This window comes from Nerophis lumbriciformis, linkage group LG26, assembly GCF_033978685.3.
Source record: "Nerophis lumbriciformis linkage group LG26, RoL_Nlum_v2.1, whole genome shotgun sequence".
NCBI lineage: Eukaryota > Metazoa > Chordata > Actinopteri > Syngnathiformes > Syngnathidae > Nerophis > Nerophis lumbriciformis.
In genome coordinates this window covers 22,293,139-22,321,108 of record NC_084573.2, presented here as the reverse complement: position 1 = coordinate 22,321,108, position 27,970 = coordinate 22,293,139, and the positions used below count along the sequence as shown (strand labels likewise).

General features: G+C 40.3%; 1 protein-coding gene across 5 annotated transcripts in view; it reads right to left on the bottom strand.

The window, feature by feature from the left end:
• The window catches only part of syne2a (spectrin repeat containing, nuclear envelope 2a), a 238,090-nt gene that overhangs the window by 52,914 nt on the left and 157,206 nt on the right, over positions 1-27,970 (bottom strand). For all 5 annotated transcript variants that reach the window (XM_061987178.2, XM_061987177.2, XM_061987182.2 and 2 more), the window contains 6 exons: positions 27,025-27,256; positions 21,476-21,664; positions 20,620-20,742; positions 17,415-17,570; positions 12,320-12,478; positions 9,885-10,051 (listed from right to left, as the gene is read on the bottom strand). In XM_061987178.2, the coding sequence (XP_061843162.2) occupies positions 9,885-10,051; positions 12,320-12,478; positions 17,415-17,570; positions 20,620-20,742; positions 21,476-21,664; positions 27,025-27,256 (1,026 nt within the window). The remainder of the gene's footprint in view (positions 1-9,884; positions 10,052-12,319; positions 12,479-17,414; positions 17,571-20,619; positions 20,743-21,475; positions 21,665-27,024; positions 27,257-27,970) is intronic.

Genomic DNA, 27,970 nt, shown 5'->3' with positions numbered 1-27,970 from the left:
CAACTGCGCACACAAAGTGTGAGGAACGCACTCCTGATCTGAGGGCATTGGCAACAATAGTCAACACTTTCTTAATGGAAATGACAATAATACTATAATAATGATAAATAATATTATCACGCATTAATATCTCTTAGCCACTAATGCGTGGCCAAGAGATATTAATGCGTGGCACGCATTGAATGTCTCTGCTGCATTGGATCAGTCTCCTTTCTTTAACAGGCAAAAGCTTTCTAACCTCACTAATGCCTTGCATCGTCTATATTAGATATATAACAACGGGCGGGTGGCGGGCGGGTGTGGATTTGATAAAATGTTTGTTCGGGTGGATGGCGGGTGGATGACGACTTTTGTGATGCGGTTGCGGATGAAATAATTGCCTATCCACGCATCTCTAAATAGCACTCAAAACCATTCAACCCATTTATCGGTTATGTTTATAAACGTGCAGTAATTTGCAATACAACTACCAAGTAAAAGCTTATCTCAACACCTACAGGTTTAATTGTATTTCCAAGTTGACAAATACATAACTAAAAGTGTCTCAACGCACAAGCATGGCACATGAACAGTAAACATACCTTATAACTATATAAGAGTATGTGACAACGAACTTCAAAGAGAATGTGACGACCAAATTCAGTTTTCTGCCAGCCACTCCCCTGTCATCATTTGCATTTCAAAATATGGGTTAAAAGCTAGCTAGTAATTCTTAATGATAACTTTCAATTTACACGTTTAAAGGGTAACAATAGTGGTCTTGTTATAAGCCCATTGTGTAAAACCATTATAGAGGAATATTTTGAATTTGACAAGAAAAAACCCAACATAATTTTGCTCATTTAGGGATGCCGTTATCGATAATTTTAGTAATCTATCGATTTTATTGTTCGATCAATCAGATAAACCCCACTTTAAAGCCTCAATGCGTATTGTAGGGGAAATAGTTGAAATAAACAATTTTGCAGCTTGCCAAAACCTTTATTATTTTTCCAAAAAGTGCACATTAACATTGAAATATAATTTTTATCATGTGTGCATTAATTACAATTTTAATTAAACAAATCTGTGCTATTCACCACCAAAGATAAAGGCACCCACACACCACCGCTCTCATGTTTGCTCTGTCATATACGGTGACCGTGCGGAAACCATGACCACGTATTCCAGGCACTCTACGTGGTCAAGATTTCATAACTTTTTATTAGTTACACACATCAAAAATGTAAAACGAATATAAATTAAAGATTTTTTTTAATCAAAATAACCGATTAATCGCCGCGGCCCTACGCTCATCACAAGTTCAACTTACACCAGAGAGGACTATGTAGGGGAGCCCTGATCCCAATTACGTAAATTTCCACGACACAATTTGAGACGGCGCCCTCTGGGGGCGAGGAAAACGTGTGACAACTAATACAGTACATATTGTCACCAACAACAAAAGGCTGAGATGCAGATATAACTTTGTAGCTTTTAGCTCAGGGGTGTCCAAAATGCAGCCTGGGGGCCATTTGTGGCCCGCAGACTGAGTTTTGTTAGCCAGCAGCATATCGTCAGGAAAAAAAACTGTAAAAATGTAAAACGAAAAAGTGCGAAAAAATCGGAATGTAATGAGAAATGGCTGAACATTTTAAACTAATAATAATAATAAAATATACACAAAGCTTACAATTTGTTCTTTAAATATATATAATCTGTTTTTAGCTTCTTTTTTTTTTAAATTAAAAAAACAATCATAATGGCCCCCGCATACTTTGACTTATCAATAGCGAAAAAAAGTTTGGCCACCTCTGTTTTAACCGATTCATAAAATGAAAAAAATCAAACAGGCCCACGCAGCCTTTAATCTTTTTAGTTTGTGGCCCTCTGTGGGAAAAAAGTTTAGGTCAGTTTTACTAAAAACAGCAAACATAAGCTCCACTGTGTGGTGACAACACCGTCTTTAAACTTGAACTTGAATAGCCAGATCCCAGTTAATGCGTAGTTAGTATTTCAGCTTTCACGGCGGTTAGGCAAAGACAGCGTCCACAGTCGCCGTAAATTCCGGACTGAAGCAGCACAGTCTACTAAATTGTGCCTTACTCTCATTCGCCCTGGCTAACCTCTGACAGCTCAACAAAAGCCAGAAGCTCCATGCGGAGGCCCGACAAAAAGACACAAAACCCGGTGAGGGGTCTGCGTGGAGTAAAAGGACAAGAGAATGGGCACATGGAGGGGAAAAGGAGGTAAAAGTTGTAGGATAAATTATGATATTTGGTCATGGAAGAAAAAATAAGCAACGGACTCTCGGAGGATGTTGTTTCTATCACTATACTTTTTATGCATACTGTCATGTATAGTAGCACATTAAGAGAGTCTGCCTTTGTGTGTAAGCCTGTATTCATTTTAATTATTTTTTTATACAAAAAGTAGTCTCTGTTGCACACTTAGCACTGTTATCCTCAGTGACGTGCGGTCACTAGAGGCAGGTGAGGCGGGGCCTCAACTGCCATCATGGAAAGAAAAAAAATGTAAAAAGAAAACAAATTAATTAAATTGTTATATGTATCCAGTGATTATACTATAAAGTTATTTTCCATTTAACTTCACCAGTTTTAGATTATTTTTATTCAAAATCGCTGAATGTTCACATTTGCCGTTCAAATACTGAGAAGAGACGGTGCGGTGATCAGCAGCCAGTTGAGGCACGTCACTCAATTGTGCCTCACCATGGATTGCGGACTCGGCTAACTGCTGGCCTGCTGTGCAGTGAGACCGTATTGCTATATGAACTATATTATACATTACCATAGTTTAGTTAGCTGAGGTATATAATGTACAGTGTATTTTGTCAACAACTGTATGTGTGTAACGTATTTCTTGTGCTGAGCGATCATAAAACTGCTGCGATGACGCACTGTGTGAGGCATGCGTAATCCCGCCTCCTGGTGCCGGTTATTGCACCTGCGCCGCACACTGCACCCCCCGACGGGAGCGCCACACCAACCAAAGCCCACACCCAAACCCTTCACGTACAAGACCAAATCCACCCAAAAAAAGTCACTTAACAAGAAGCCAAAAAGTGCAAAAACAACATTGCTCGCGCCGAAGGAGCCGTGAACGACTGCAGGGACACAACATTAGGTACACCTGCAGACTGCAGCACGGATTTCATATTTCATTCATTCACAACTCCTCCAACACAAACACCACTGTTCCCGCACTTATAAGTAAAGGTAAGACTATAATAACGTTTTTTTTAATTAAATGTGATTTTTTTGTGTGCTACAGTTTGTATGTGTAAAGTTAAAGTTAAGTTAAAGTACCAATGATTGTCACACACACACTAGGTGTGGTGAAATTTGTCCTCTGCATTTGACCCATCCTCTTGCTCACCCCCTGGGATGTGAGGGGAGCAGTGGGCAGCAGCGGCGCCGCGCCCGGGAATAATTGTTGGTGATTTAACCCCCAATTCCAAGCCTTGATGCTGAGTGCCAAGCAGGGAATAATGCTGGTATGAGCTTTTAAACATAACCCGTTAACTGCTGCCAATCAAATGGTGAATAAGATACTCTTTAGGGTTCATATGTTTGTAAATCTGACTGTGATGAAGTCAGTGCCTCACCAGCCATCAACCTCACCGCACGTCACTGGTTATCCTATTATATAGAAATAAATGTATTTTTATGAAACAAAACAAAAAATGGATTTGCAACCGAAAAGTAAAAATTACTCACAAAACAGATTTGAAATAGAAAAAAAACATTTGCAAACAAATACAAGTTTTGGTTGCAAATATGTTTGTGTTACAGTTCTTTATTCAGTTGCAAATTGTTGTTTTGTTTACAAAACCTTTATGGTTTCGACTCAACTTCAATCTTGTGGGCTGGGCCTCCTCAGACCAATATGTCTGTGGTATTCTCCTTCAAATGTGTTGAAGGCGGAAGTAGTCAGCAGCAACGTTCCCTCTAAGGTGTGCGCCTGCGCAATTGCGCACTGCTAACTTGTCCTTTGCGCACAGCAAATCTATGCCATGCACAAAATCAAATATCGTCTGAACTATGAACCAAATAAACACAATTTATTCTGTATGATTTTGAAATGCACCTGTGAGTGACAGGTGACCACAACAAATGTTTCTTAACTCTGTTCAATTATTGCAACGTCTGTCGAGACGCTTTGAGAGGACAGGAATTCCATCCATCAGTTTATTGAACCGTTTGTCAGCCGTAACCAAACCAAAAACATTAGTTAAAAACTTTTATCTAGTAAAACTGGTCATTGTCTGCCATACAAACCAGGCCAAAACCAACTCTTTGTCATTTGTTATATCAACAACAGCCGCTCGCTCTTTCTCACTTGCACCAAACACACTCTCATGGCAGCGATGAGTTTATGACCACACAAGAAGTCTGACAAGTCCAACACAGTGTAAATTTAAGATCTTTACACTATGACTCCCCACTCAGATGTGTGCTTATTCTACTGTCATTTATTATGAACGTTAATTTATGAATATCAATCATGAAATAATATTACTAGATTACAGAAATGCTAATAAAGATATATTTTACAGACAGAAAGTTACAGGAATGTACACTTCATCCCATGCTTACATTTCATTGTGCAAAATGTGAATGTTAAGGAAAACTCAATATAATCTTCGAAAGCTGTACAAACTATTTCCAGAGTAGGACCCCCACCCAGACATACAATATTAGTACCGTATTTTTGGGAGTATAAGTCGCTCCGGCCGAAAATGCATGATAAAGAAGGAAAAAAAACACAAGTCGCACTGGAGTATAAGTCGCATTTTTGGGGGACATTTATTTGATAAAACCCAACACCAAGAATAGACATTTGAAAGGCAATTTAAAATAAATAAAGAATAGTGAACAACAGGCTGAATAAGTGTACGTTATATGAGGCATAAATAACCAACTGAGAACTTGCCTGGTATGTTAACGTAACATATTATGGTAAGAGTCATTCAAATAACTATAACATATAGAACATGCTATACGTTTACCAAACAATCTGTCACTCTTAATCGCTAAATCCCATGAAATCTTATATGTCTAGTCTCTTACGTGAATGAGCTAAATAATATTATTTGATATTTTACAGTAATGTGTTAATAATTTCACACATAAGTCGCTCCTGAGTATAAGTCGCACCCCCAGCCAAACTATGAAAAAAACTGACTTATAGTCCGAAAAATACGGTACTTAGCTAAAAAAAATTATATTTTTTTGTTATTTTCATTGTAAATGGGCCAAATCACTTTTATTACAAAACAATCTCATGGAAATGACTGCTGTCATTTGATTATAATAAAATATTTAAATTGTTATGTCAGGTTTGAAACAGGTGTGCTGCTGGCATGGCCACAGTGTGCACGTCTGATGTGCTCAATGCTTGGGGAGTTTTACCGTTTGCTCATAAACATAAAAAAATAGAGAGAACATTGGTCAGCATTGGTCAGTCACATTGGTCCATTGTTCAAAACAGACCAAAAAAAAGACTTTGACAATATTGTTCTGAGGAGGCTCCGCCCAAAAGATTGAAGTTAAGCTAAAAAACAATAGTAACCAAAAACAATGGTTTGGAACCCAAAAATTATTTGAAACCAAAACAAAAAGATTTGCAAACCAAACATTTTTTCAAACCCCCCCAAAAATATTTTTTTGTTTGAAAAATTTTCTTAATTTTCCCCAAAAATGTTTGGTTGCTATTTTTTTGCTCGCAAATAAATTTTTTATTTGGTTGCTTACAATCATACACATTTCTCTCCAAAGTAAAAATGCACGGTCACAGGTAGACGACCACGATATATGCCATCAGGCATCCTATAGTAGTGTCCAGTTGTTTAAAATAGTGTAATATGTACTTTACATGTACAATAGTCAAACAATTGGATATTTATCGCCGTTGAATAATTAATACAATTTTACTGTGAATCAGATAGGAAATGTACTTTTGTGTCACAGACCATTGCTTTACTACTCAGGTTACTGTTTTATCACTTTGTATTATTTAGGGATGACAAAAGACCACACAAGTGTTCACGCTTAAAATGCCAACATAAAACACACTAATTATTATCATATGTGCACACCCCAATTGTGATGCAAAGAGTTGTCCATTTCTACTTTATATGTCGGTGAGAAAACCTCAATGGCATGGAATGTTTGACATACTTTCAGCTCCTTTGTGAACAATGCAGCTTTGTTTAAGTTCATATTTTGCACCGAGAATGCTCTTTTTGTATGGTTGCTTTCAGAATGAGTGATATAATTGATGCTGACAGACCACTCCCCCTTCTCCTAGCCCGCCATCCTCCTCCCCTCAGAGGCAGCGATAGAGGGGGCAATCAGTATGGACATAAAGACATATGGTCCTGTCTGCGATTCAAGCCCAACTAGCTAGCAGTGCATTTAGGCAGCTGCCCCTGCACAGGAATATCCATCTGTCTGGAGGAAGGGGGAGGATTAACCTGTCGGGTGTACATCAGAAGCCATGTATTCCTGACAGCTGCAAGGTAGAGTCAGTAACAGCAGGTGGATGGGCTCACATCAGAGCCATTGTGCTTTGTATTTGGTGGAAGAGATGCTTGAGTTTGAGCAACAGAGAATAATGAGGCTTTGCACGATTCATTTGCATTTACATTCACTAATTTACGCTGCAGCTCCTATAATTTGTGTTGTGTTCCTCCCACACTTGCTGCGTTAAAAGCTTGTCTTGATTTTTTTTTTCATTCTACATTACAGCACCTGCGAGCTTGGTAACATTTTGGTGACACTTCATAAATGCACCGCTGTCTGTTGATGCATTAGAAGGGGAATTGCACTTTTTGGGGAATTTTGCCCATTATTCACAATCCCTGTGTGAGACGAGAAACACATGTTTTTCTTTTTTTAATGCATTCCAAATCGTAAATAAATGCTAGCACATGTCAGCTAATAATGAAGGTAATGGGATTCGCTTTTTTCCGCCAATAAAGCCCTCTAAAAACATCCAAAACCTCTGTTTAATGCTGTAAGTATTAGGGCTGTAAATCTTTGGGTATCACACGATTCGATTCAATTCCATTTTTGGGGGTAACAATTCGATTCAGAATCAATTCTCGATTCAAAACCATTCTCGATTCAAAATAAATATGTTTTTTTAATAACAATAGATGCCAGTTTTATGATTAACTACATTCCTCCATAAAGTAGATAACAGCTCAAATAAATGTCAATATTAATTAAAAGAAAACTGGACATCGGGAGCGGTACCTCTGGATTGGCAGACCGGGGCGTTGGTTCCTCTCTTTAAGAAGGGGAACCGGAGGGTGTGTTCCAACTATCGTGGGATCACACTCCTCGGGTTTATTCAGGTGTACTGGAGAGGAGGCTACGCCGGATAGTCGAACCTCGGATTCAGGAGGAACAGTGTGGTTTTCGTCCTGGTCGTGGAACTGTGGACCAGCTCTATACTCTCGGCAGGGTCCTTGAGGGTGCATGGGAGTTTGACCAACCAGTCTACATGTGCTTTGTGGACTTGGAGAAGGCATTCGACCGTGTCCCTCAGGAAGTCCTGTGGAGAGTGCTCAGAGAGTATGGGGTATCGGACTGTCTGATTGTGGCGGTCCGCTCCCTGTACGATCAGTGTCAGAGCTTGGTCCGCATTGCCGGCAGTAAGTCGGACACATTTTCAGTGAGGGTTGGACTCCGCCAAGGCTGCCCTTTGTCACCGATTCTGTTCATAACTTTTATGGACAGAATTTCTAGGCGCAGTCAAGGCGTTGAGGGGATCCGGTTTGGTGGCTGCAGGATTAGGTCTCTGCTTTTTGCAGATGATGTGGTCCTGATGGCTTCATCTGGCCAGGATCTTCAGCTCTCACTGGATCGGTTCGCAGCCGAGTGTGAAGCGACTGGGATGAGAATCAGCACCTCCAAGTCCGAGCCCATGGTTCTCGCCCGGAAAAGGGTGGAATTCTGTCTCGGGATGGGGAGGAGACCCTGCCTAAAGTGGAGGAGTTCAAGTACCTAGGAGTCTTGTTCACGAGTGAGGGAAGAGTGGATCGTGAGATCGACAGGCGGATCGGTGCGGCGTCTTCAGTAATGCGGACGCTGTATCGATCCGTTGTGGTGAAGAAGGAGCTGAGCCGGAAGGCAAAGCTCTCAATTTACCGGTCGATCTACGTTCCCATCCTCACCTATGGTCATGAGCTTTGGATTATGACCAAAAGGACAAGATCACGGGTACAAGCGGCCAAAATGAGTTTCCTCCGCCGGGTGGCGGGGCTCTCCCTTAGAGATAGGGTGAGAAGTTCTGCCATCCGGGGGGAGCTCAAAGTAAAGTCGCTGCTCCTCCACATCGAGAGGAGCCAGATGAGGTGGTTCGGGCATCTGGTCAGGATGCCACCCGAACGCCTCCATAGGGAGGTGTTTAGGGCACATCCAACAGGTAGGAGGCCACGGGGAAGACCCAGGACACGTTGGGAATACTCTGTCTCCCGGCTAGCCTGGGAACGCCTCGGGATCCCTCGGGAAGAGCTGGACGATGTGGCTGGGCAGAGGGAAGTCTGGGCTTCCCTACTTAGGCTGCTGCCCCCGCGACCCGACCTCGGATAAGCGGAAGAAGATGGATGGAAACTGGTTTTGTTTAATAAAATTCAACCCAAACATTCAATAAAGTCAAATACAAAAATATGCAACAGGTATCCAACACTTCTCTTTTCTAAAATAAATCTGTACAGCAGATATGATCATCTGCATCAACAATATGATTTTCCTGAGTGTCTGGACAGGACAGATTAAAATAAAAAATATAAATATATATATACGCACACACATATATACGCACACCCACACGTAAACACCCCCCTAGCCCCCCACACACACATAAAATACATTTTTGATTTTTTTAAATCAAAAATCGTTACATGTAAGTAAATAGATTTTTTTACAACCCTAGTAAGTATACATGTAATGTATTAACAGCTACATTCATAAGTAATATGTACGTATTTTGGTCATTTTAATTAGTAATTAGAATTACAGATTACAGACCAGTTTAATTTTGCCTCAATTTTCACTTTAAGCGAGAGTGAAGAATGCACTAACGACTTGTTAAGTTCAAAAGAGAAAGATTATACAATATTATCTCCTCAGACATGGTACGTGGTGGTTGTTTGAGCACACTGCAGCTAGTCCTGAAAGTCCTACTCCTTTATGCTTCAGTCACACGCAAGATTCTCACAGGAATGGGGCAAAAGTACAGTGGTACTAATATAATTTCACAGACGCATCATAACGTTTGCTATTTCCTTCAACAACAACTATTATTAATCATGGCAAACTTTATGAGAGACAACAACCACTACTTTGGAACAAATGACGATCCAGAACCTTATATTTTTGAGGCTGAATATATGGAGGATGAGCTACAAGTTTTATATGTTGAGTGATAAGCAGAAACAGCAAGCAGCAGTATTGTTAAGTGCTAAACAACAAATACAAACTACAAACATAATAAAACAATCACTTATTGTACAATGTCCGCTCAAACTGGGATGTTGACTTATGGAATGTTTACATCTACCCGTTTAGATGAAGAATTTATAAAAATCCCTTTTGAGGTAAAAAAAAATATATATATATATATGCAAACGAACATCTTTTGGTGTCTTTCTCGCCATCTGCGGGTCTAAGTTGAACGTCAAAGTATACCAACTTCTTTATTTATGGCCACAACCTTATCCTTATTTCAATCTGCACCACTTTTGCACTTGTTTTCAACTACGCACACCGTCTTAGTAGATTCACCTGCAACACGCCTACTAATTGTACACGCTATTTAGCACTTATTTGGGCTCTTAGTAGATCAGGGGTCTAAGAGAGTACTGTAGTTACCTGGCTTCAATGTGATGGAAGAGGTTGTGCCATCGCTGGTTCACTTCCTCCAGAGAGCCGCACACTTGGGTCTGCTTGGCCTCGTCGCTGGCTAGAAGCAGCTGCTCCCCCAGCTGCTTCAGGTGGCTTTTATTCTCACTGAACAAATTGATTTCCTCCATGCAATCCTGCAGAAGCATTGAGTTTTTCTGTTTTAATGCACCATATGTCCTGAGCAACAGAAACCATGCATACTAATTATTACAGTACAGCCGTCCCTCGCTGCATCGCACTTCAAATATTGTGGCATCACAACATAAAATGTTTTATATACATTTTTTAAGCATATTGTACATATCTTTGGTCTGAATTAAGTATTCAATTAAGTATTTTTTTACGTTTTATATGTATTACAGTGTAATATTTGTCTTATTCTCTATTATGTTGTGGCAATCTATTAAAATAGTCACCAAGCGAGACTTCCATTTTTGGGTTAAGGGTGACAACAACAGGCAACAATCAAGTTTACCAACTTTTGGAAGAAAAGTTTTTGATGCACTTCATCTTCAATTCCTTCCTCATCAATAACATCTCCATGTTGGAGAGCCTTTGAGGTGAGCATTGTCAGAATACAAAAGCGGGACATAGCATTGGGCTTGGTGCGGCACTTAAGGCTAACAAGACTGCTATAGGCTATCAGCAGCTGTACAGGAAAAGCTGAGATAAACACTTGAATGACAATGCAGGACACGAAATGCTAACACAGCAAATGATCATAGCTGAAACTGTCAGGTTGATCAAGTTTGGAGGCCTTTAATAATGTTAAAATACGCATTTACAAGGTTGTGAACAGTTAAATGTACACAATACTTGATTTAATAATAATCTTAATTCGGGGAAACATGTTTACTACGGTCAAGCCAACTAATGCGGCTTTGTGTATTATGGATGAGAGTATATCTGCAGTGGTGTTACACTGACACAAAGTAAAATAAAAACAATTCCAGTGTCTAATATACACTGGATACGGAAAGTATTCCGACCCCTTTAAATTTTTCACTCTTTGTTTCATTGCAGCCATTTGCTAAAATAAAACAAGTTCATTTTATTTATCATTATTGTACACTCTGCACCCCATCGTGAAAGTAAAAAACAGAAATGCAAACATGTTTGCAAATGTATTAAAAATAAAAAAAATCACATGTACATAAGTATTCAGACCCTTAGTCCAATATTTTGTTGATGAACCTTTGGCAGCAATTACAGCCTCAAGTCTTTTTGAATGGGATGCCACAAGCTTAGCACACCTATCTTTGGGCAGTTTCACTCATTCCTCTTTGCAGTACCTCTCAAGCGCCATCAGATTGGATGTTAGGTGTTGGTTTTCATCCAGAATGTCTCTGTACATTGCTGCATTCATCTTAGTCTAGTCATGGAGGTGACCAAGAACCCGATGGTCACTCTGTTAGAGCTACAGCATTCCTCTGTGGAGAGAGGAGAACCTTCCAGAAGGAGCAAACCACCAATCAGGCCTGTATGGTAGAGTGGCCAGACTGAAGGAATTTCTTAGTAAAAAGTTTGCCAAAATGCACCTGAAACACTCTCAGGCTATGAAAAAATAAATTCTCTGGTCAGATGAGACAAAGCTTTAACTCTTTGGAGTGAATGCTAGACCTCATGTTTGGAGGAAACCAGGCACCGCTTATCACCAGGCCAATACCATCCCTTCAGTGAAGCATGGTGGTGGCAGCATCATGCTATGGGGATAGTTTTCAGTGGCAGCAACTGGGAGACTAGTCAGGATGGAGGGAAAGATAAATGCAGCAATAGACAGAGAAATACTGGATGAAAACCAACACTTCCCATCCAACCTGTTAAAGCTTGTGAGGTGCTGCAAAGAGAAATGGGCAAAGAGGAAAGGGTGAAGCTGCCCAAAGACAAGTGTGCCAAGCTTGAAGCATCGTATTTAAAAAGACTTGAGACTGTAATTTCTGCCAAAGGTGCATCAACAAAGTATTGAACAACTTGTCTGAATACTTATCTACATGTGATTTGACTTTTTTATTTTAAATATATTTGAAAAAAATTCAACATTTCTGTTTTTTTCTGTCAAGATGGGGTGTGAGTGTGCATTAATGATAAATAAAATTAACTTTAGATTTTAGGAAATTGCTGCAATGAAACAAAAGAGTACCCATTATATTAGAAAATGACACCTTTGTTAAGTAACATCCTTGGAAGATCCTCAATTTGAACAATTTGCACAATAGATAACATCCTTGTAAAAAAAAAAACCTAACCTTAATGAGGCTATTACATTGAGGCCATACAAGAATTGCACACAAATAATAATTTGGCAAAAAAAAAAAAAAAAAAATCTTAGCAAAGAAAAATTCTGATTTTCTTGTCTCTTCTCATACTGCCAAAAAAAAGATACCTTAATATCCCTAACTTACCTTTTTGAGTTTCTCCACCATTTCCTCAATGCTGAGCTCTGCACTGTGGCACACCTTCTTCTCCATCTGGGTGAGCCAATCACAGAACTCCTTGTTTTTGTCATTAAAAATAGTCCAGGCGTTGAGGCGGTCTGCAACTTCCTGTCTGCGTGAGGACACCTGAGGGAGGTGATGAAATAGCACGGTGAGTGTGAAATATTAGCCTGCACATTGTTGAAATGTGCAAGTTAGCGCCGAGCAGGCCGCGGGGTTTTCATTGTAAAAGACGGACGAGAAAAACTGGAGCCGAACCCGTAAAGCAAAACGAGAGACGTGAGCTCTTTACGCTGACGGAACAAATAATTCAGAATAATCTGAAAAGCAACTCAACTAGAAAATGAAGTCCCCGGGAAAGTGTGTGTGAATTTTTAAAAGGTGATGTCGCCAAACCAAAAATAAATATGTAATCTTAACTAATACATCACACCAAGAAACAATACAAATATGCCCCCTAGGGTCTGTGAGCAGTATATTGGATGACATCACAGCAATTTGATTGGATGCTAGGTAAGTGTTTTGTGACCATTCAATGGCATCATTGCAGCATCATTCTTTGAGCTTTGATCCTCTTGAAATACTCTGGGACTCCATAAATCATGACTTTTGGGCACCAGGTGGGATACACATTGGATTGGTCACCAGCCAATCACAGGGCACATGTAGACAAACAAGCATTCACATCAATCGGCAATTTAGAGCAGGGATACTCAATTGGCAATGTGGGGGGAAATCCCACCAGGGAATGACACCATTACGTTCCTCAAGGTTCCATTTTAGGTCCTCTCTTTTTCATCATTTGGGCTATTCAACTGGCTAGTTCAGTTAAAAAAACTTTTGCAGACAGTCTTTAAAAAGTGTAAAGTGCTGTCACAGACATGATCTTCGACTAGTTTTTATGCATTAGGTCCTTACAAACGGCAGTGCGTTCCTGTAACTGACAAAATAAATACACCAAAATTAAATGTCAACTGTAGAATAAGACCTATAGTGAAAGGAGAAGTCTGACCCCCTGGTCCTTAGCTTTCTGGAAATGTGGCCCCCTCAAATCAATTCAGAGTCACCAATTAACCGAACATTGACATTAGCCTATCAAGCGCCTTTCTAATTGACTCAGAAACTCAACACTGGCTTATTTTTTGTTATTTTACCAAAACCAAAAAAATGCACTTCAGCCACTTTTTGGTTGACTCATAATTAGCAGCAATAACATGATTGGGGTAATCAGGGTTGAGTGAATGTGATTTTCTCTGCTAGTTCCTAGAATAGGATTGAATTAGTCTCCTTAAATGTTCTCTGTTATGCGAAATGAACTTTTTTATTGATGTAAACAACCCGTGTCCTTTTTGAGGAGCGCAAAGGGTCAAACAATATTTGCTTCAACTCTTAATATTTTCATAACTGTTCAATTCAGGTGAAATGTCAATGAAATTACCACACTGAGTGGAGATCTGCTTTGTAAAAGAACAATTTAAATGTTGCAATTCAAATGAATACAAAAGTATTATTTGCCAAAGTACAGCAAATAATCATAAAAGTTGGAGAACTATGCCATAATTAAATTTTTTGTGCAAAATACCAAATATAAAATACATTAAAACGCAAAAAAGCAAACCTTCCTGTCACAGTCCCTGCTGGAAATTCAAAACTGGCATGTCTGTCTTATAAGACTAGTGCATTAACACAAGGGAAAGTAGAGTTGTCAAAATCTAAATTTGCCATTGTATTTATTGTCCTTCAACTTTATTTAACCAGGGAAAAAAAAATCCTGAGATTAAAATATTTTTCAATTTCACACAAAGTTACAATCAACAACAGTACAGTTACATATTAGAGCACAGATTCATTACACCAAGTGCACATTATCAAGGCAGTCGCTAAAGCTCTCTGTCTGGAATTAGAAGTACGTATTTAAGGACAAAAACTATATTCTACACCAATGACTGAGCAGGAAGGGGCTAGGAATAAGTTTGCGGTAAAATTTCACATGAAGCGCCCTGTGATTTAATATACACATTTTACATGTGCCTCTTCCCGCAAAATAGGGCACCAAACGGATCGTGGCCCCTACGCACAGTGCGTGATCTGCGTGTAGTGACGGGCCGCCCTGTTGTCCACTTGTTTACCTCACCTTTGAGAGACGAGGCACTTAAATGGTACCATTCTTAGCTAGCTGAACCAAAGCAAAAAACAAAAACAAAAAAACAAAAACAAAGAGGCTTCACTACACATCTGAAGGCCAGAATTTCTGGCAAACTACGAGTTGGTCGGCTGTAAGTTTGAACATTTTGTTTGTCTTCAGCTAATAAGTGAACAGTGCTTTCCATCTGTACAGTCAGAATATCCAAGTTCTTAGAAGTTTCAACTGGAACGCGCCGCAAGGTCGGATTTTCTACTCAGAAAGTCGGTAGTCCTCATCACCCTCGAGGTGGCTTTCAAAGATGGCTGAGTGTAAACAATGATGGAAGCTTCTGTAATACCTGTTAACACTTCTGACAAGTTTTTTTTCGGACTAAATCAGGCTCAACCAAGAACTACGACCAAATATACGTAAGTAAGTATAGGATAAGGTGAGAAAACAATACGCACATTTTAACTCAGTGGAATGTGCTGCAGGTGCTGGTGCCAACAAATCAGAGTGGTTTGTACAGATACATAAATATAAGGTTCTCAATCGTATTTCAATTTAGAGGGTCTGTAAAAAAAATATGTCCCCAATGGGGTGCATGACAAAAATAATTGAGAAACACTGGTGTACTGTAAGAAAGTGACCGTAATGTTAGCACTATAGCTTACATACTGTAGCTAGTACACTAGTGTTGCTAACGTTTCTTATTTGTTGTATTTGATATATATGGCATCTAATAAGTGCAGAGTATATATACAAAGTGGCTAAAGTAACAAGTGGACAAACACCATTCATTAGCATTAGCACTACAGACACACAAAACCGCATATTTTCAGGTGAGATTACATTGAAAGCATGTTTTAACTGTAACATCCAGCATCAAGGTTAGATGTTGTCCGGCAAGGAAAAATACAATAATATGGGACATTTAAAAAACTGAACATGAAGTGGTTTATTGTGCGACATTAAAATATCATAATCAGTTAATCCCTCAGTAATCTTAGTAATCAGCTGAATGGGGAACAATCTTCAATGGAGTCTGGCTGATTAACAAGGTCCATTTTCCAAATGACAGCTTAACACCATGAAAACAAAGCATTACACAGCCGAGGCGGCGATGATCTTTTGTTCGGCTAACAGTGGTTGATGGTATATTTTACTTTTCATTGGCATTCATTTGATTTAAACGCTCCTCGCTTCTGTTTTAACACAAGATTTGTGGGCCTTATGGACCCTAGAGTATTAAATGATGCATTGGGGGCTGCCCTCCCTCCTGTGAGGACTTTGTGCTGCCCCCTGATAACAATGGAGACTGCCCCCTGAATCCATTCAGGCCATCTGGTCGGCGGACTCATACCAGTGGCTTCCCCCAACATACAACCTGTTAACTCCACCAGGAAGACTGGAGTGGCTCAAAACCAAACCTCCTGGACATGGCAGGTATTCATAGACATGCAACAGACTTAAGTTATGTTATCTTTAATTGGAAAAACAACCGTGTAAACCATTATATTCTTCATTCTGAATCCAGACCTCAGTGTAAATGTGCCAGAGCAACATCCACAGGGCTACCGAGAGAGCAGACTATCAAAACAAAACCCAATAATTGGACATAATCGCTGGTGCTGCCGTAGCATCTGCGAGTTCCATTAACTGCTGCCAACATGGGCGCGAGTGACAGCATCAAGTTGAAGTGGGGACCCAATTAGTCGCAGTGTAAATCATCCTGTAAGCACCTTTGTTACCGGGCGGGATGACATAACTGTTGGGATCTCCGGAACAAGAGCCCGTTTGTTCATGAGCCAAAAGACTTAACTGTAGGAATTGGAGCCCCTTAAACAGTTCATGCATAGTACAGGACAGTAATGCAGATTGAGCTTGTTGCATGCTGACCGCCAAATAATTGTGGAACTTTGTATGCCAGGCAACTGTTTTAAAATAGTCACTTTTATGATGAAAGCTGTCAGACAACTGTTGTAAAACATTTTAGAGAGGGAGAAAGTTTTTAATATGGCAGCTTCCAGCAATAACAATAATAAAATCTGCTTAAAACATTTATTGGACCGAAAACTGCCTGGCATCAGGTTAAAACATCATTGGAATTACTTTTTTAAATGATAGCACAAGAAAAACAAGTTAATATTTTTTGCTAAATTCCCTCAGGCAAATAGAAGATAGTTTCCCCTCCATGTGCAAATGTGTGATACAAAAGCTTTGTGCCGCTAATGACCGCCAACAAACCACTGGAAGCGACTTTCCCCCTCCTCCCCGTTCTGCACCTGCCGTCGCTACACTATTCAACTGGTGGCCCGGGAACGACACCAAACCAGCACCAGGTTCAGTTCAAAACTTAGGAGACAAACAAAAAAAAACAGATCCTTGTTTTGATATAGTAACCTTGCTCACACACATAGAACACTGGGGTCCTAACTTGTGATTTAAATAACTGAGGCGTTCAAGGCACCCCTTTAAGTCCTCTCCTTTTAGGCAGTTACGCATTTTTCGTAATGCAATTTATTTAATGTAAGGTGTTGCTGTAGCTTGTTCACTTCAGATGCAGTCAGTGCTTATTTGTTCAACTTCTTTAGTTATATTAGTGGTGTTCCTCAAGGTTACATCTTAGGTCCCTTTCTTTTCCAACATTTGGGTTACTCAAGTGGTGGGCCACAAGTTCCGTTAAAAAAACTTGTGAGAGACTTACATTTTTGCAGAAAGTCTTTAAAAACAGCAAAGCGCTTCTGTAACTTTGATATATTTAATAGTCAAGAATTCATCCGTTTTCTAACGCTTGTGCCAGTACGTAATATATAAAAAAAATAATAATAGTGAAGGGAGAAGTTCGGACCGCCGGTCCTTAGCTTTCTGGAAATTAGTGGAATATACCTGCTATAAACCCTCACTTTTAACCATCATCTTTCTATCAGTCCTCACCTTGGTGCACAACTCTTCCCACTGGATGTGGAGTTGCTCCAGCTGCTGCTCCAGCACAGCGGAGTCGCCCGCAGCCACGTACTGGGACAGGTCGGTCTTCATGGAGGCCAGGTCCTTTAATCCACCGGCGAGATGGCCCAAAGAGAGGTCCGTCTTCTGCATCACACGAACAAAAAAACAGTCAGGCGGCCATAAGCGAGCTGTGCGTTCACACTTGTGCGCCTCTTTCTTGCGCCTGGTCGCGCTGACCACCCAGATTAAAAGGGCCGTCGATGGGACAGGGGGAGGGCAGAGGGGGGTCGAGGGCTAAAAAGTGGGAGGAGAGCAAAGCCATGTGGGTATTTAATGCAGGAGAGCGGGGTAAATGCAAAGGGGGTCTTTTGGAACAGGAAGATAAACCATGTCTTGAAGGAAACTTTTATACCTAAAAGTGCAGCAGTTAAACACTTGTGGTGATCACATTTGCTGTAACCATGACAACCAATGACATTTTAGAGTCACTTTAGTTTTTGCCAAGTCAACAATGTGCTATATATAATACACATTTACAGTACATTAATTAGGAGAACAGTGAGTATAACAAATATTGTCTAATGTCATTGCCATGGCAACCCCATATCAACTACAGGGGGTCGAAGATGGTGGTCTTGTGTTGTTTTAGCACCAACTTCAGTGCGAACATTACTGCTCAGTTAGGTGTTTTTTGTTGGCTTGGCTGACTTATTTGCACGATTTTTTTTGTTTTAAGCCAATACCGTTAACTTTCTGCTTCTCAAGACTGATAACTTATTTATAGGTATTTTTGGGGGGGATATAGATTTGACTGTAGTTTGTGCACACCTGGAGGTCAGATGGAGTCAAACAACTGTGGTTTTGACAAGCTGTACCTGTAGATTAGTCTTAACCAAATATGACATCACTACTATGGTAGAGTAGACATCACATCCATAAATCAGAGAAGCTCATGTCCTGATAAGAAATAGGTATCGTTTGAATTGTAACCGATACTAGTATCAAATCGGTACTTTAAAAACAGTGCCAGGGCTTAAACGGTGCCCAAAGCGGTATTAAAAAAAATACAAACATGCGAGTAAGAAAAAAAGAAAAAAAAGAAAAAACAAGGCCTTTTTGTTTTTATGGAAGTTTGTGACATTCAATTTGAATAGACTAGTAATCTAAATACTTCAGAGATATAACTTAAATGATAACCAAGTAATACATTCAGAAGTGAGAAACAAAATCTACAACAAATGGTCATAATTACTGCAGCAAGACAGAAAATACAGAACGTGCAAAACTTGAGTTGTGATGTTTAAAGGGGAACATTATCACCAGACCTATGTAAGCGTCAATATATACCTTGATGTTGCAGAAAAAAGAAATATTTTTTTAACCGATTTCCGAACTCTAAATGGGTGAATTTTGGCGAAATAAACGCCTTTCTAATATTCGCTCTCGGAGCGATGACGTCACAATGTGACGTCGCATCGGGAAGCAATCCGCCATTTTCTCAAACACTGAGTCAAATGAGCTCTGTTATTTTCCGTTTTTCGACTGTTTTCCGTACCTTGGAGACATCATGCCTCGTCGGTGTGTTGTCGGAGGGTGTAACAACACGAACAGGGACGGATTAAAGTTGCACCAGTGGCCCAAAGATGCGAAAGTGGCAAGAAATTGGACGTTTGTTCCGCACACTTTACCGACGAAAGCTATGCTACGACAGAGATGGCAAGAATGCGTGGATAACCTCCAACGATAAAGTCAAAGAAATCTGCCGCCAGACCCCCAGTGAATCTGCCGGAGTGTGTGAGCAATTCAGGGACAAAGACCTCGCTAGCACGGCAAGCAATGGCGGCAGTTTGTTCCCGCAGACGAGCGAGCTAAACCCCCTGGATGTCTTGGCTCACACCGTACCGAAGATGATCAAGAGAAGAATATCGACCCTAGCTTCCCTGGCCTGCTGACATGAGGGTATGTCTCCAGAATATATTAATTGATGAAAACTGGGCTGTCTGCACTCTCAAAGTGCATGTTGTTGCCAAATGTATTTCATATGCTGTAAACCTAATTCATAGTTGTTAGTTTCCTTTAATGCCAAACAAACACATACCAATCGTTGGTTGGAAGGCGATCGCCGAATTCGTCCTCGCTTTCTCCCGTGTCGCTGGCTGTCGTGTCGTTTTCGTCGTTTTCGCTTGCATACGGTTCAAACCAATATGGCTCAATAGCTTCAGTTTCTTCTTCAATTTCGTTTTCGCTACCTGCCTCCACACTACAACCATCCGTTTCAATACATTCGTAATCTGTTGAATCGCTTAAGCCGCTGAAATCCGAGTCTGAATCAGAGCTAATGTCGCTATAGCTTGCTGTTCTTTCCGCCATGTTTGTTTGTGTTGGCTTCACTATGTGACGTCACAGGAAACAGAACGGGTGGTTAAAATCAGGCACTTTGAAGCTTTTTTTCGGGATATTGCGTGATGGGTAAAATTTTGAAAAAAACTTTGAAAAATATAATAAGCCACTGGGAACTGATTTTTAATGGTTTTAACAATTCTGAAATTGTGATAATGTTCCCCTTTAACGCTCAGAATTCCAGGTGTTCCTGAATGCAACTTCGCCCGAGGAAGTGGTGTGCTGCTGTTGTGGCTACTAGCGAGGCCAGCGCTTTGGTGCTAACAGTGCAAAGAGGACTGCTGGCAATAAAGTTTGAGCGTCAGACTCTGAGTGCTTCTGTCAGGATGCTAGGTTTTGAACAACAATGTTACCGCAGAGCACTTGTTGCATTCACTTAGTACCGGAATAAGGCACCGATAGCTTCTTCAGTTTTCGGTGTGGATACTAGTGGGTGGCCAGTTAGGTTAGATATTTCTCACGTAGTGTTTGCAGAGCATTTGGGACGTCTTCCTCTGATGAGTAGTTTGTATACACTGAGGTCCAATGTTCTTAGGGCAGTTTGGAACATCCTACAAGGTAGGAGCGTGTGATTTGTTCACCCTAACTCACCTACAGCACAGTATGGCAAATCTCGCCTCAGTGGAGCGTTTTTAAAAATGTTTTATCGATTATCAGTACTTTTTTAATGTTATCCTGTAATCAGTACGTCATAATTACTAATTTCAGTGCACACCTACTTTCATTCCAAACTTGTAAACATTCCCATTAGACAAATGATATTTTTCTTACTGGCGCTTGCAGCTATAATTACCTGAATGAGCTCCTCTTCCTCAGACTTGTCCATCTTCGCAACCAGCTGCCTGTTCAACTGGCCTCTCAGCTCCTCCAGCTCAGACATGATGCTGCTTATGCCGTCCTGACACTGGCGCCAGTCCTACATTAGCAGACGCATGACCATTAATCAGAGTGGAATTGATCGAGGTCGGTAATAGTCTGAATACCAAAACGCAGGATTCAATTATGTTCTACAGAAAGGTTGCTTCTAACATAACACGCATTGAATCATTAGTTCCCAATGAGCCAAAACATTCTGGAATATCTATAGGATGATTTTGCTTATATGTCCAATTCTGTGTATGTATCTCCTTTATATTTGTATTGTAGGGCACAGCAAAAACAGACACCAATGTGATACTTGTGCACCTCGTTTACGTGTTTCTTTGCATCAAAATGTGTATTTGTATAATTTTTGAGTGTGTCAGTTTGGCTGCAATAGAATGAAAGTGCCCAGCTGTCTCTGGATGTGGATCAGAGATAGATTTGAGCTGTACTTTGATCCCCCTTGGCTGCAGCTTTGTGCCAGGGCTCACGCCATGCCTGTTCATGTGTGTGTATGGTGGGATCAGGGCCCGGATATGGGTCATGCGTAGCTAACCCTGCTCCTTCTCCAATGATAATACTGTTACGTACGTGTTTTCTGTGGATTTTGCCCGTCCGAAGCTCACATCAACCTACGTCATTGTGTGCGCTAACTCAGCTCCAACACTTTTAAATGTGACGTTTATCTGAGTTTGAAATACATTCATGTCCATAACGTTTTTACCCCCAAACAATACAACTACACTGAATGCAAAAAATAACAATAATTGAGTAATCGTGGCAATTACCTGAACAGTAGCGCCAACCAGTACTCTCCTCTTCTCTAGCAGTGAGTTGGTGCGTTTCCAGGCCTTTTCTGTGGTCTGCATCTCAGACTTCAGACGATCCGATTCCAACGTGGTCTCACACAAACATCTGCCAGCCTCCATAGTTTCTGTGAACTTGGACTGGAGGAGCTCCACAGCTTCTTCAACACACTGTCAAATACCAAATATCATAAAAAATTCCGTATTACAACCAAGCTGTGTTGCCAACCCGAGTAAGAAAAGTAGCTATTGGCTGTCCTAAAAGTCGCTAAATGACGTCATCTAATTTGCAGAGTTCGCAATTTCTTGTTCAAAGGGTGTACTGCCCCCTTTCTTTTCTTCTGATTTAAGATCAACATTTGCGATAGTGACTAATACAGTGTTTTTTTTAATTATTTTCTGTTAAACCCCCCCGAAGAAGAAAACTTTTTTTTACCTTGGGGCCCAACTTTTCCACTCCAATATTAACACTGGAGCATGGTGACATGAATGTGCAATAAATGAGTGTCTGCATGGTAAAAACTTTAATTGTACACGCAGTTTTAGCCGTTACATAACACGCCCAATAATAGATAACATTTTATAGTTTGTACATGCTGTTTAGCACGTGGTATTTGGATCAGGACATTTGAACATTAAAAATGTATTATACATTTTTTTTATTTTGTTTACGTTTTGCTCCAGAGTCACTTTTTATAAAAAATGTTTGAGTCTGTGTGCAAGATGTTCATTTGTGGAGGCGTTCCCAGATTGCAAATAAAACCACGACCCACCCTCTCCTACAGTATCATAATTTATCTTTTAAAAATGTACACAATATATATATCTTGAAGTCACCACCGCTATATTTTGTCCAGACACGGTCGAAATTAAACTTCATGAACATTATATAGATTCACCCAGTCACAACACTAGGTACACCTGCACACTCTCCAATTGATTCAGAGTGCATACAAAAACAACTGCTTTTAGAAGCATCTATTTCATTGCATGTCGCACATCGGTGTTATTTTGCACATGCCCAAATTAGATGAAAATAATATATTTTTCAGTATTTCCTCATAGCCTAAAAGCTTGACTAAATAATAAATAAGTATGCCCACGCCGCTGTGATTTCACAACGTAGCCAGACAGCAAAACCGGGCTGCATTTTGGGACTCCCTGCATTATATAGAACTTTATTTATCCCCTGTGCATGTGTCTTTTGGGAAATTGAGGTGTTTACAGCAATGTCCCCCCCTAAGTTTTCTTGTGTCTGAGCAAACGCAAAAACTCAGAGAATTCAGTGGAGGACATGTGAGCAACATCAGACGTGCACACTGTGGCCACACCAGCAGCACACCTGTATCAAACCTGACATCATGAGAAGTTAAAAGTCGTATTATTATAATTAAATGACACCAGTCATTTCTATTAGATTATTTTCTGACATACAAACCCCGTTTCCATATGAGTTGGGAAATTGTGTTAGATGTAAATATTAACGGAATACAATGATTTGCAAATCATTTTCAACCCACATTCAGTTGAATATGCTACAAAGACAACATATTTGATGTTCAAACTGATAAACATTTTTTTTTTGCAAATAATCATTAACTTTAGAATTTGATGCCAGCAACACGTGACAAAGAAGTTGGGAAAGGTGGCAATAAATACTGATAAAGTTGAGGAATGCTCATCAAACACTTATTTGGAACATCCCACAGGTGAACAGGCTAATTGGGAACAGGTGGGTGCCATGATTGGGTATAAAAGTAGATTCCATGAAATGCTCAGTCATTCACAAACAAGGATGGGGCGAGGGTCACCACTTTGTCAACAAATGCGTGAGCAAATTGTTGAACAGTTTAAGAAAAACCTTTCTCAACCAGCTATTGCAAGGAATTTAGGGATTTCACCATCTACGGTCCGTAATATCATCAAAGGGTTCAGAGAATCTGGAGAAATCACTGCATGTAAGCAGCTAAGCCCGTGACCTTCGATCCCTCAGGCTGTACTGCATCAACAAGCGACATCAGTGTGTAAAGGATATCACCACGTGGGCTCAGGAACACTTCAGAAACCCACTGTCAGTAACTACAGTTGGTCGCTACATATGTAAGGACAAGTTAAAACTCTCCTATGCAAGGCGAAAACCGTTTATCAACAACACCCAGAAATGCCGTCAGCTTCGCTGGGCCTGAGCTCATCTAAGATGGACTGATACAAAGTGGAAAAGTGTTCTGTGGTCTGATGAGTCCACATTTCAAATTGTTTTTGGAAACTGTGGACGTCGTGTCCTCCGGACCAAAGAGGAAAAGAACCATCCGGACTGTTATAGGCGCAAAGTTGAAAAGCCAGCATCTGTGATGGTATGGGGGTGTATTAGTGCCCAAGACATGGGTAACTTACACATCTGTGAAGGCGCCATTAATGCTGAAAGGTACATACAGGTTTTGGAGCAACATATGTTGCCATCCAAGCAACGTTACCGTGGACGCCCCTGCTTATTTCAGCAAGACAATGCCAAGCCACGTGTTACATCAACGTGGCTTCATAGTAAAAGAGTGCGGGTACTAGACTGGCCTGCCTGTAGTCCAGACCTGTCTACCATTGAAAATGTGTGGCGCATTATGAAGCTTAAAATACCACAACGGAGACCCCCAGACTGTTGAACAACTTAAGCTGTACATCAAGAATGGGAAAGAATTCCACCTGAGAAGCTTAAAAAAGTGTTGTTAAAAGGAAAGGCCATGTAACACAGTGGTGAACATGCCCTTTCCCAACTACTTTGGCACATGTTGCAGCCATGAAATTCTAAGTTAATTATTTGCAAAAAAAAAAATAAAGTTTATGAGTTTGAACATCAAATATCTTGTTTTTGTAGTGCATTCAATTGAATATGGGTTGAAAATGATTTGCAAATCATTGTATTCCGTTTGTATTTACATCTAACACAATTTCCCAACTCATATGGAAACGGGGTTTGTAAGTGATTTGGCCTACTTACAATGAAAATAAACAAATCTTGTTTTTTATTAGCTAGGTACTAGTATTATATGTCCGGGTGGGTGTCCTGCTTTAGAAATAATTTGAACCCTTTTCAGAAATCACATTTAGTTTCCCTTAAAACTTTCACATGTTGCACAAGAGATGTAAGCATGGTATAAAGTGTACATTTCTGTAACTTTGTCTGTAAAATATATATTTTTTTTTTTTCGCATTGCTGTAATCTAGTAACATTAACATCCATAAACTAACATTCTTAGTCAATGAAAGTACCGTAGAATAAGCGCACAATTGATTGGGGAGTGTGGGTGTACAGTACTAGTTTCACTATAAGAGTTAAAAGCATTTATTTTTCTTAACTCTGCTGCACTATTAGCTAAAAGCTAACCAGCAAAACAGCAACACGCACGCATAACACGCTGTCAATGACATTGATTGGCTGCGTGTGAGCCGCATCATAGTGTAACAACCTGGCATTTACAGTTTATGCATGGTGTTGAGTTGTCCAACTTTTCATGTGGTCCATAAACGCATCAGTGGTTGAGCCTAATGAGTGCGTCTGTTGGCGTAAGTGAGACACAGAGCGGCTGCTGTTGATATGTCAGAGAGTTGGTTTTGGCGTGGTTTGTACGGCAGCAATAATGACCAGTTTGGCTAGATATTTTTGGTGTGGTTACAGCCGACAATAAAACAGTCTGGCTCAATAATGTGATGGATGGACCTCCTGTCCTCCTTTAAGCGTCTCAACAGACGTTACATTAATTGAACAGTGTTGACAAACATTTGTTTAATCTGTTGTGGCCGCTTGTTACCTGTTACTCACACAGTTGCATTGCAAAATCCTACAGAATAAAGTGTTGTTTTTTTGTGCACAGAGGACACGTAAGCAGTCGCGCACCTTTCGAGGTAAAAATTGGTTTCCACACAAACTCTAATAGAGTAATAAAATGTGAATTTAAAGAATATGCGTATAATAGGCAAAAACTGTTTTTCTTTGTGTCCCTGCCAACCTTTCCTCCATCTCTTGCCCTTCCTCCTAATGAGTTATACACTTTTCGCTAGTCACTTTTTTGACAAACACTGCAATCAAGACACCTATTTTTAATTTTTAATTGTCGATTACACACGAACCGTATTGACCCCGAACATAAAAATTTTTTTCCTAGACAAAAATCTGAAAAAGACAGGTCATTTTATGTACAGGGTCTCGGATGGAACTTTGTCATTGCACTTAAAGTACAACAAAATTCCAATTTCCAGGTAGGAAAAATGGTAAACATGGGCAGAAGGAGAAAAAAAAGCAAGCCCCAAACTAAACTTAAGTACAGATTAAGATTTACAACTTGAGACGTTCAACGAGCCCTGCGATGAGGTGGCGACTTGTCCAGAGTGTACCCCGCCTTTCGCCCGAATGCAGCTGAGATAGGCCCAGCTCCCTCCGCGACCCCGTAAGGCAGCGGTCCCCAACCTTTTTGTAGCTGCGGACCGGTCAACGCTTGAAAATTTGTCCCACGGGGGGGGAGGGGGTATAGTATTTCTTTTTTTTCTTTTTTCTTTTGTCATAAAGAAATACGGAGTGTATTCCTGCAGACTGTGTTGATTTATATTGATATATAATGTATATATTGTGTTTTTTATGTTGATTTAATTTAAAAAATAATAATAATACTTTTTTTTTATTTGTTTTTTTTTTTATTTCTTGTGCGGCCCGGTACCAATCGGTCCACGGCCCGGTGGTTGGGGACCACTGGGACAAGCGGTAGGAAATGGATGGCTGGATGGACTTTCAACAAGGGGGAGGGGGCGAGCTTCCGGCTCAAAGCTGAAGAGAAAGACTGAAAAGTGGCTTTGTACCATAACTTATGTGCTCTCGCAGAGTGTTATCGCGATAACACATCCACAGCTTGAGATTTCCATCCATCCATCCATTTTCTACCGCTTATCCCTTTTGGGGTCGCGGGGCAGCTTGAGATTTATACATGCAAAACAACCGATTTTGCCAAATGACGTCTTCCCAAGTAAGTCGGAGGTTTTCTTCCTGTCACACATTGGTTGAAAACATGTCTAAAATGTTGGGCAAGTTATCAAAAAACAGGCTTTATGATGCTAATTTAATAATTTTAAAAAACGGTCAATGAAGCAACTGCCAAGCACCGAAGAAATAGGATTTGGACTGTAAAATATTTCACTAGTATTAAAAACTTGATTTCAAATGTTTTGAAAAAGAGGGGTCATTTTACAGTAAAAGGTGTCTTATATTCTGGTCAAGATGGTACTTAGTTAACACTTTGTTAAGGCTTTAAAAGCAAGTCGGAGTGTTGATATAAACAGCAACAGTGTGCTAATGCTTTCCATGTAATGAACCCAGATCATGACTATAGTATAAGTGTGGCAGTAGGTTGAACGTGCCAAATATTAAAATCCTATTTCAAAACAACGTCTGCGTCCTTTAAAGTGTTTGATTGATTTGATCACTTTAACCCTGCCTAGCTGGCTGCATGAAATGTTAACATACTACTGTACATACATTACATACTAACCTGGCATCCATCTGCAAGGCCCTGAAGCTGTGGTAATGTGACGAGTAAAGGGTGAACGGGGGGCAGCAGGTTATCAACAGCACTTAGTGTCTTCCACAGAAGCTTCTTGCCACGTTTATAGATCCTCCATTGGTAGATCTGTTCTCTTGTTGCAGCCCAGTGCTGGCTAGCCAGCAACACAGACCTGAACCATCTCCCTCTCAGATGGACCACTTGTGTCATCAGCTCAGATCTGGAGCACAAAAACCAAGGAATGGATACAATAGCAAATTGTTTACAATATGAAGAGATAATAGGGGAGAGATTAACAATATGACTTTCCTTGATGTATATAATTACAAATATTAATAAAATAGCAGCAACTGACACACGTAAGTAACAGTTCATTAAAGCAGCTGCCAAATCAGCATTAAACCAGCGGGATTTTACGACCGTTAACAGCCTTTGGCAGAGAAGTCCAAACTTTCCTTCAGACCTCACTGATAATCCACGGGCTGTCCAAGTATCAAGAGACCACAAACAGGATTTATGGAAGGATCAAGGAGAGGGACATTTAGCTCTTCCAAGACCGGAAACATCTGCAAATTACTACACTTTGTCGCGTTGCATCCAGTATCTTTGGTCCCGACAAGCGAAAAATCAAATGCAGCTGGGAAACCACAGAACTGCTCATTTTTATGTGTCTGATCCCACAAAAGGCAATCCTCACTAATTAAGAGCAAACGGGGCTTCTCGGACAAACTGGAATGACCCCGAATGGAAGAAGCAAATTGTTTCTACTTTTTTTTTTTTTTTTTACTAAGAGTTGTTTTACTAACGCTATAATAACCATATATAGCGGAACATTGATTTACGAAGGACTCTATTTGCGCCCTTTTTGGTTTACGAACCTTTACATCGCGCTGAATATGCCTCTGTGTGCAAACCATGTCTCGCAGTACGAACG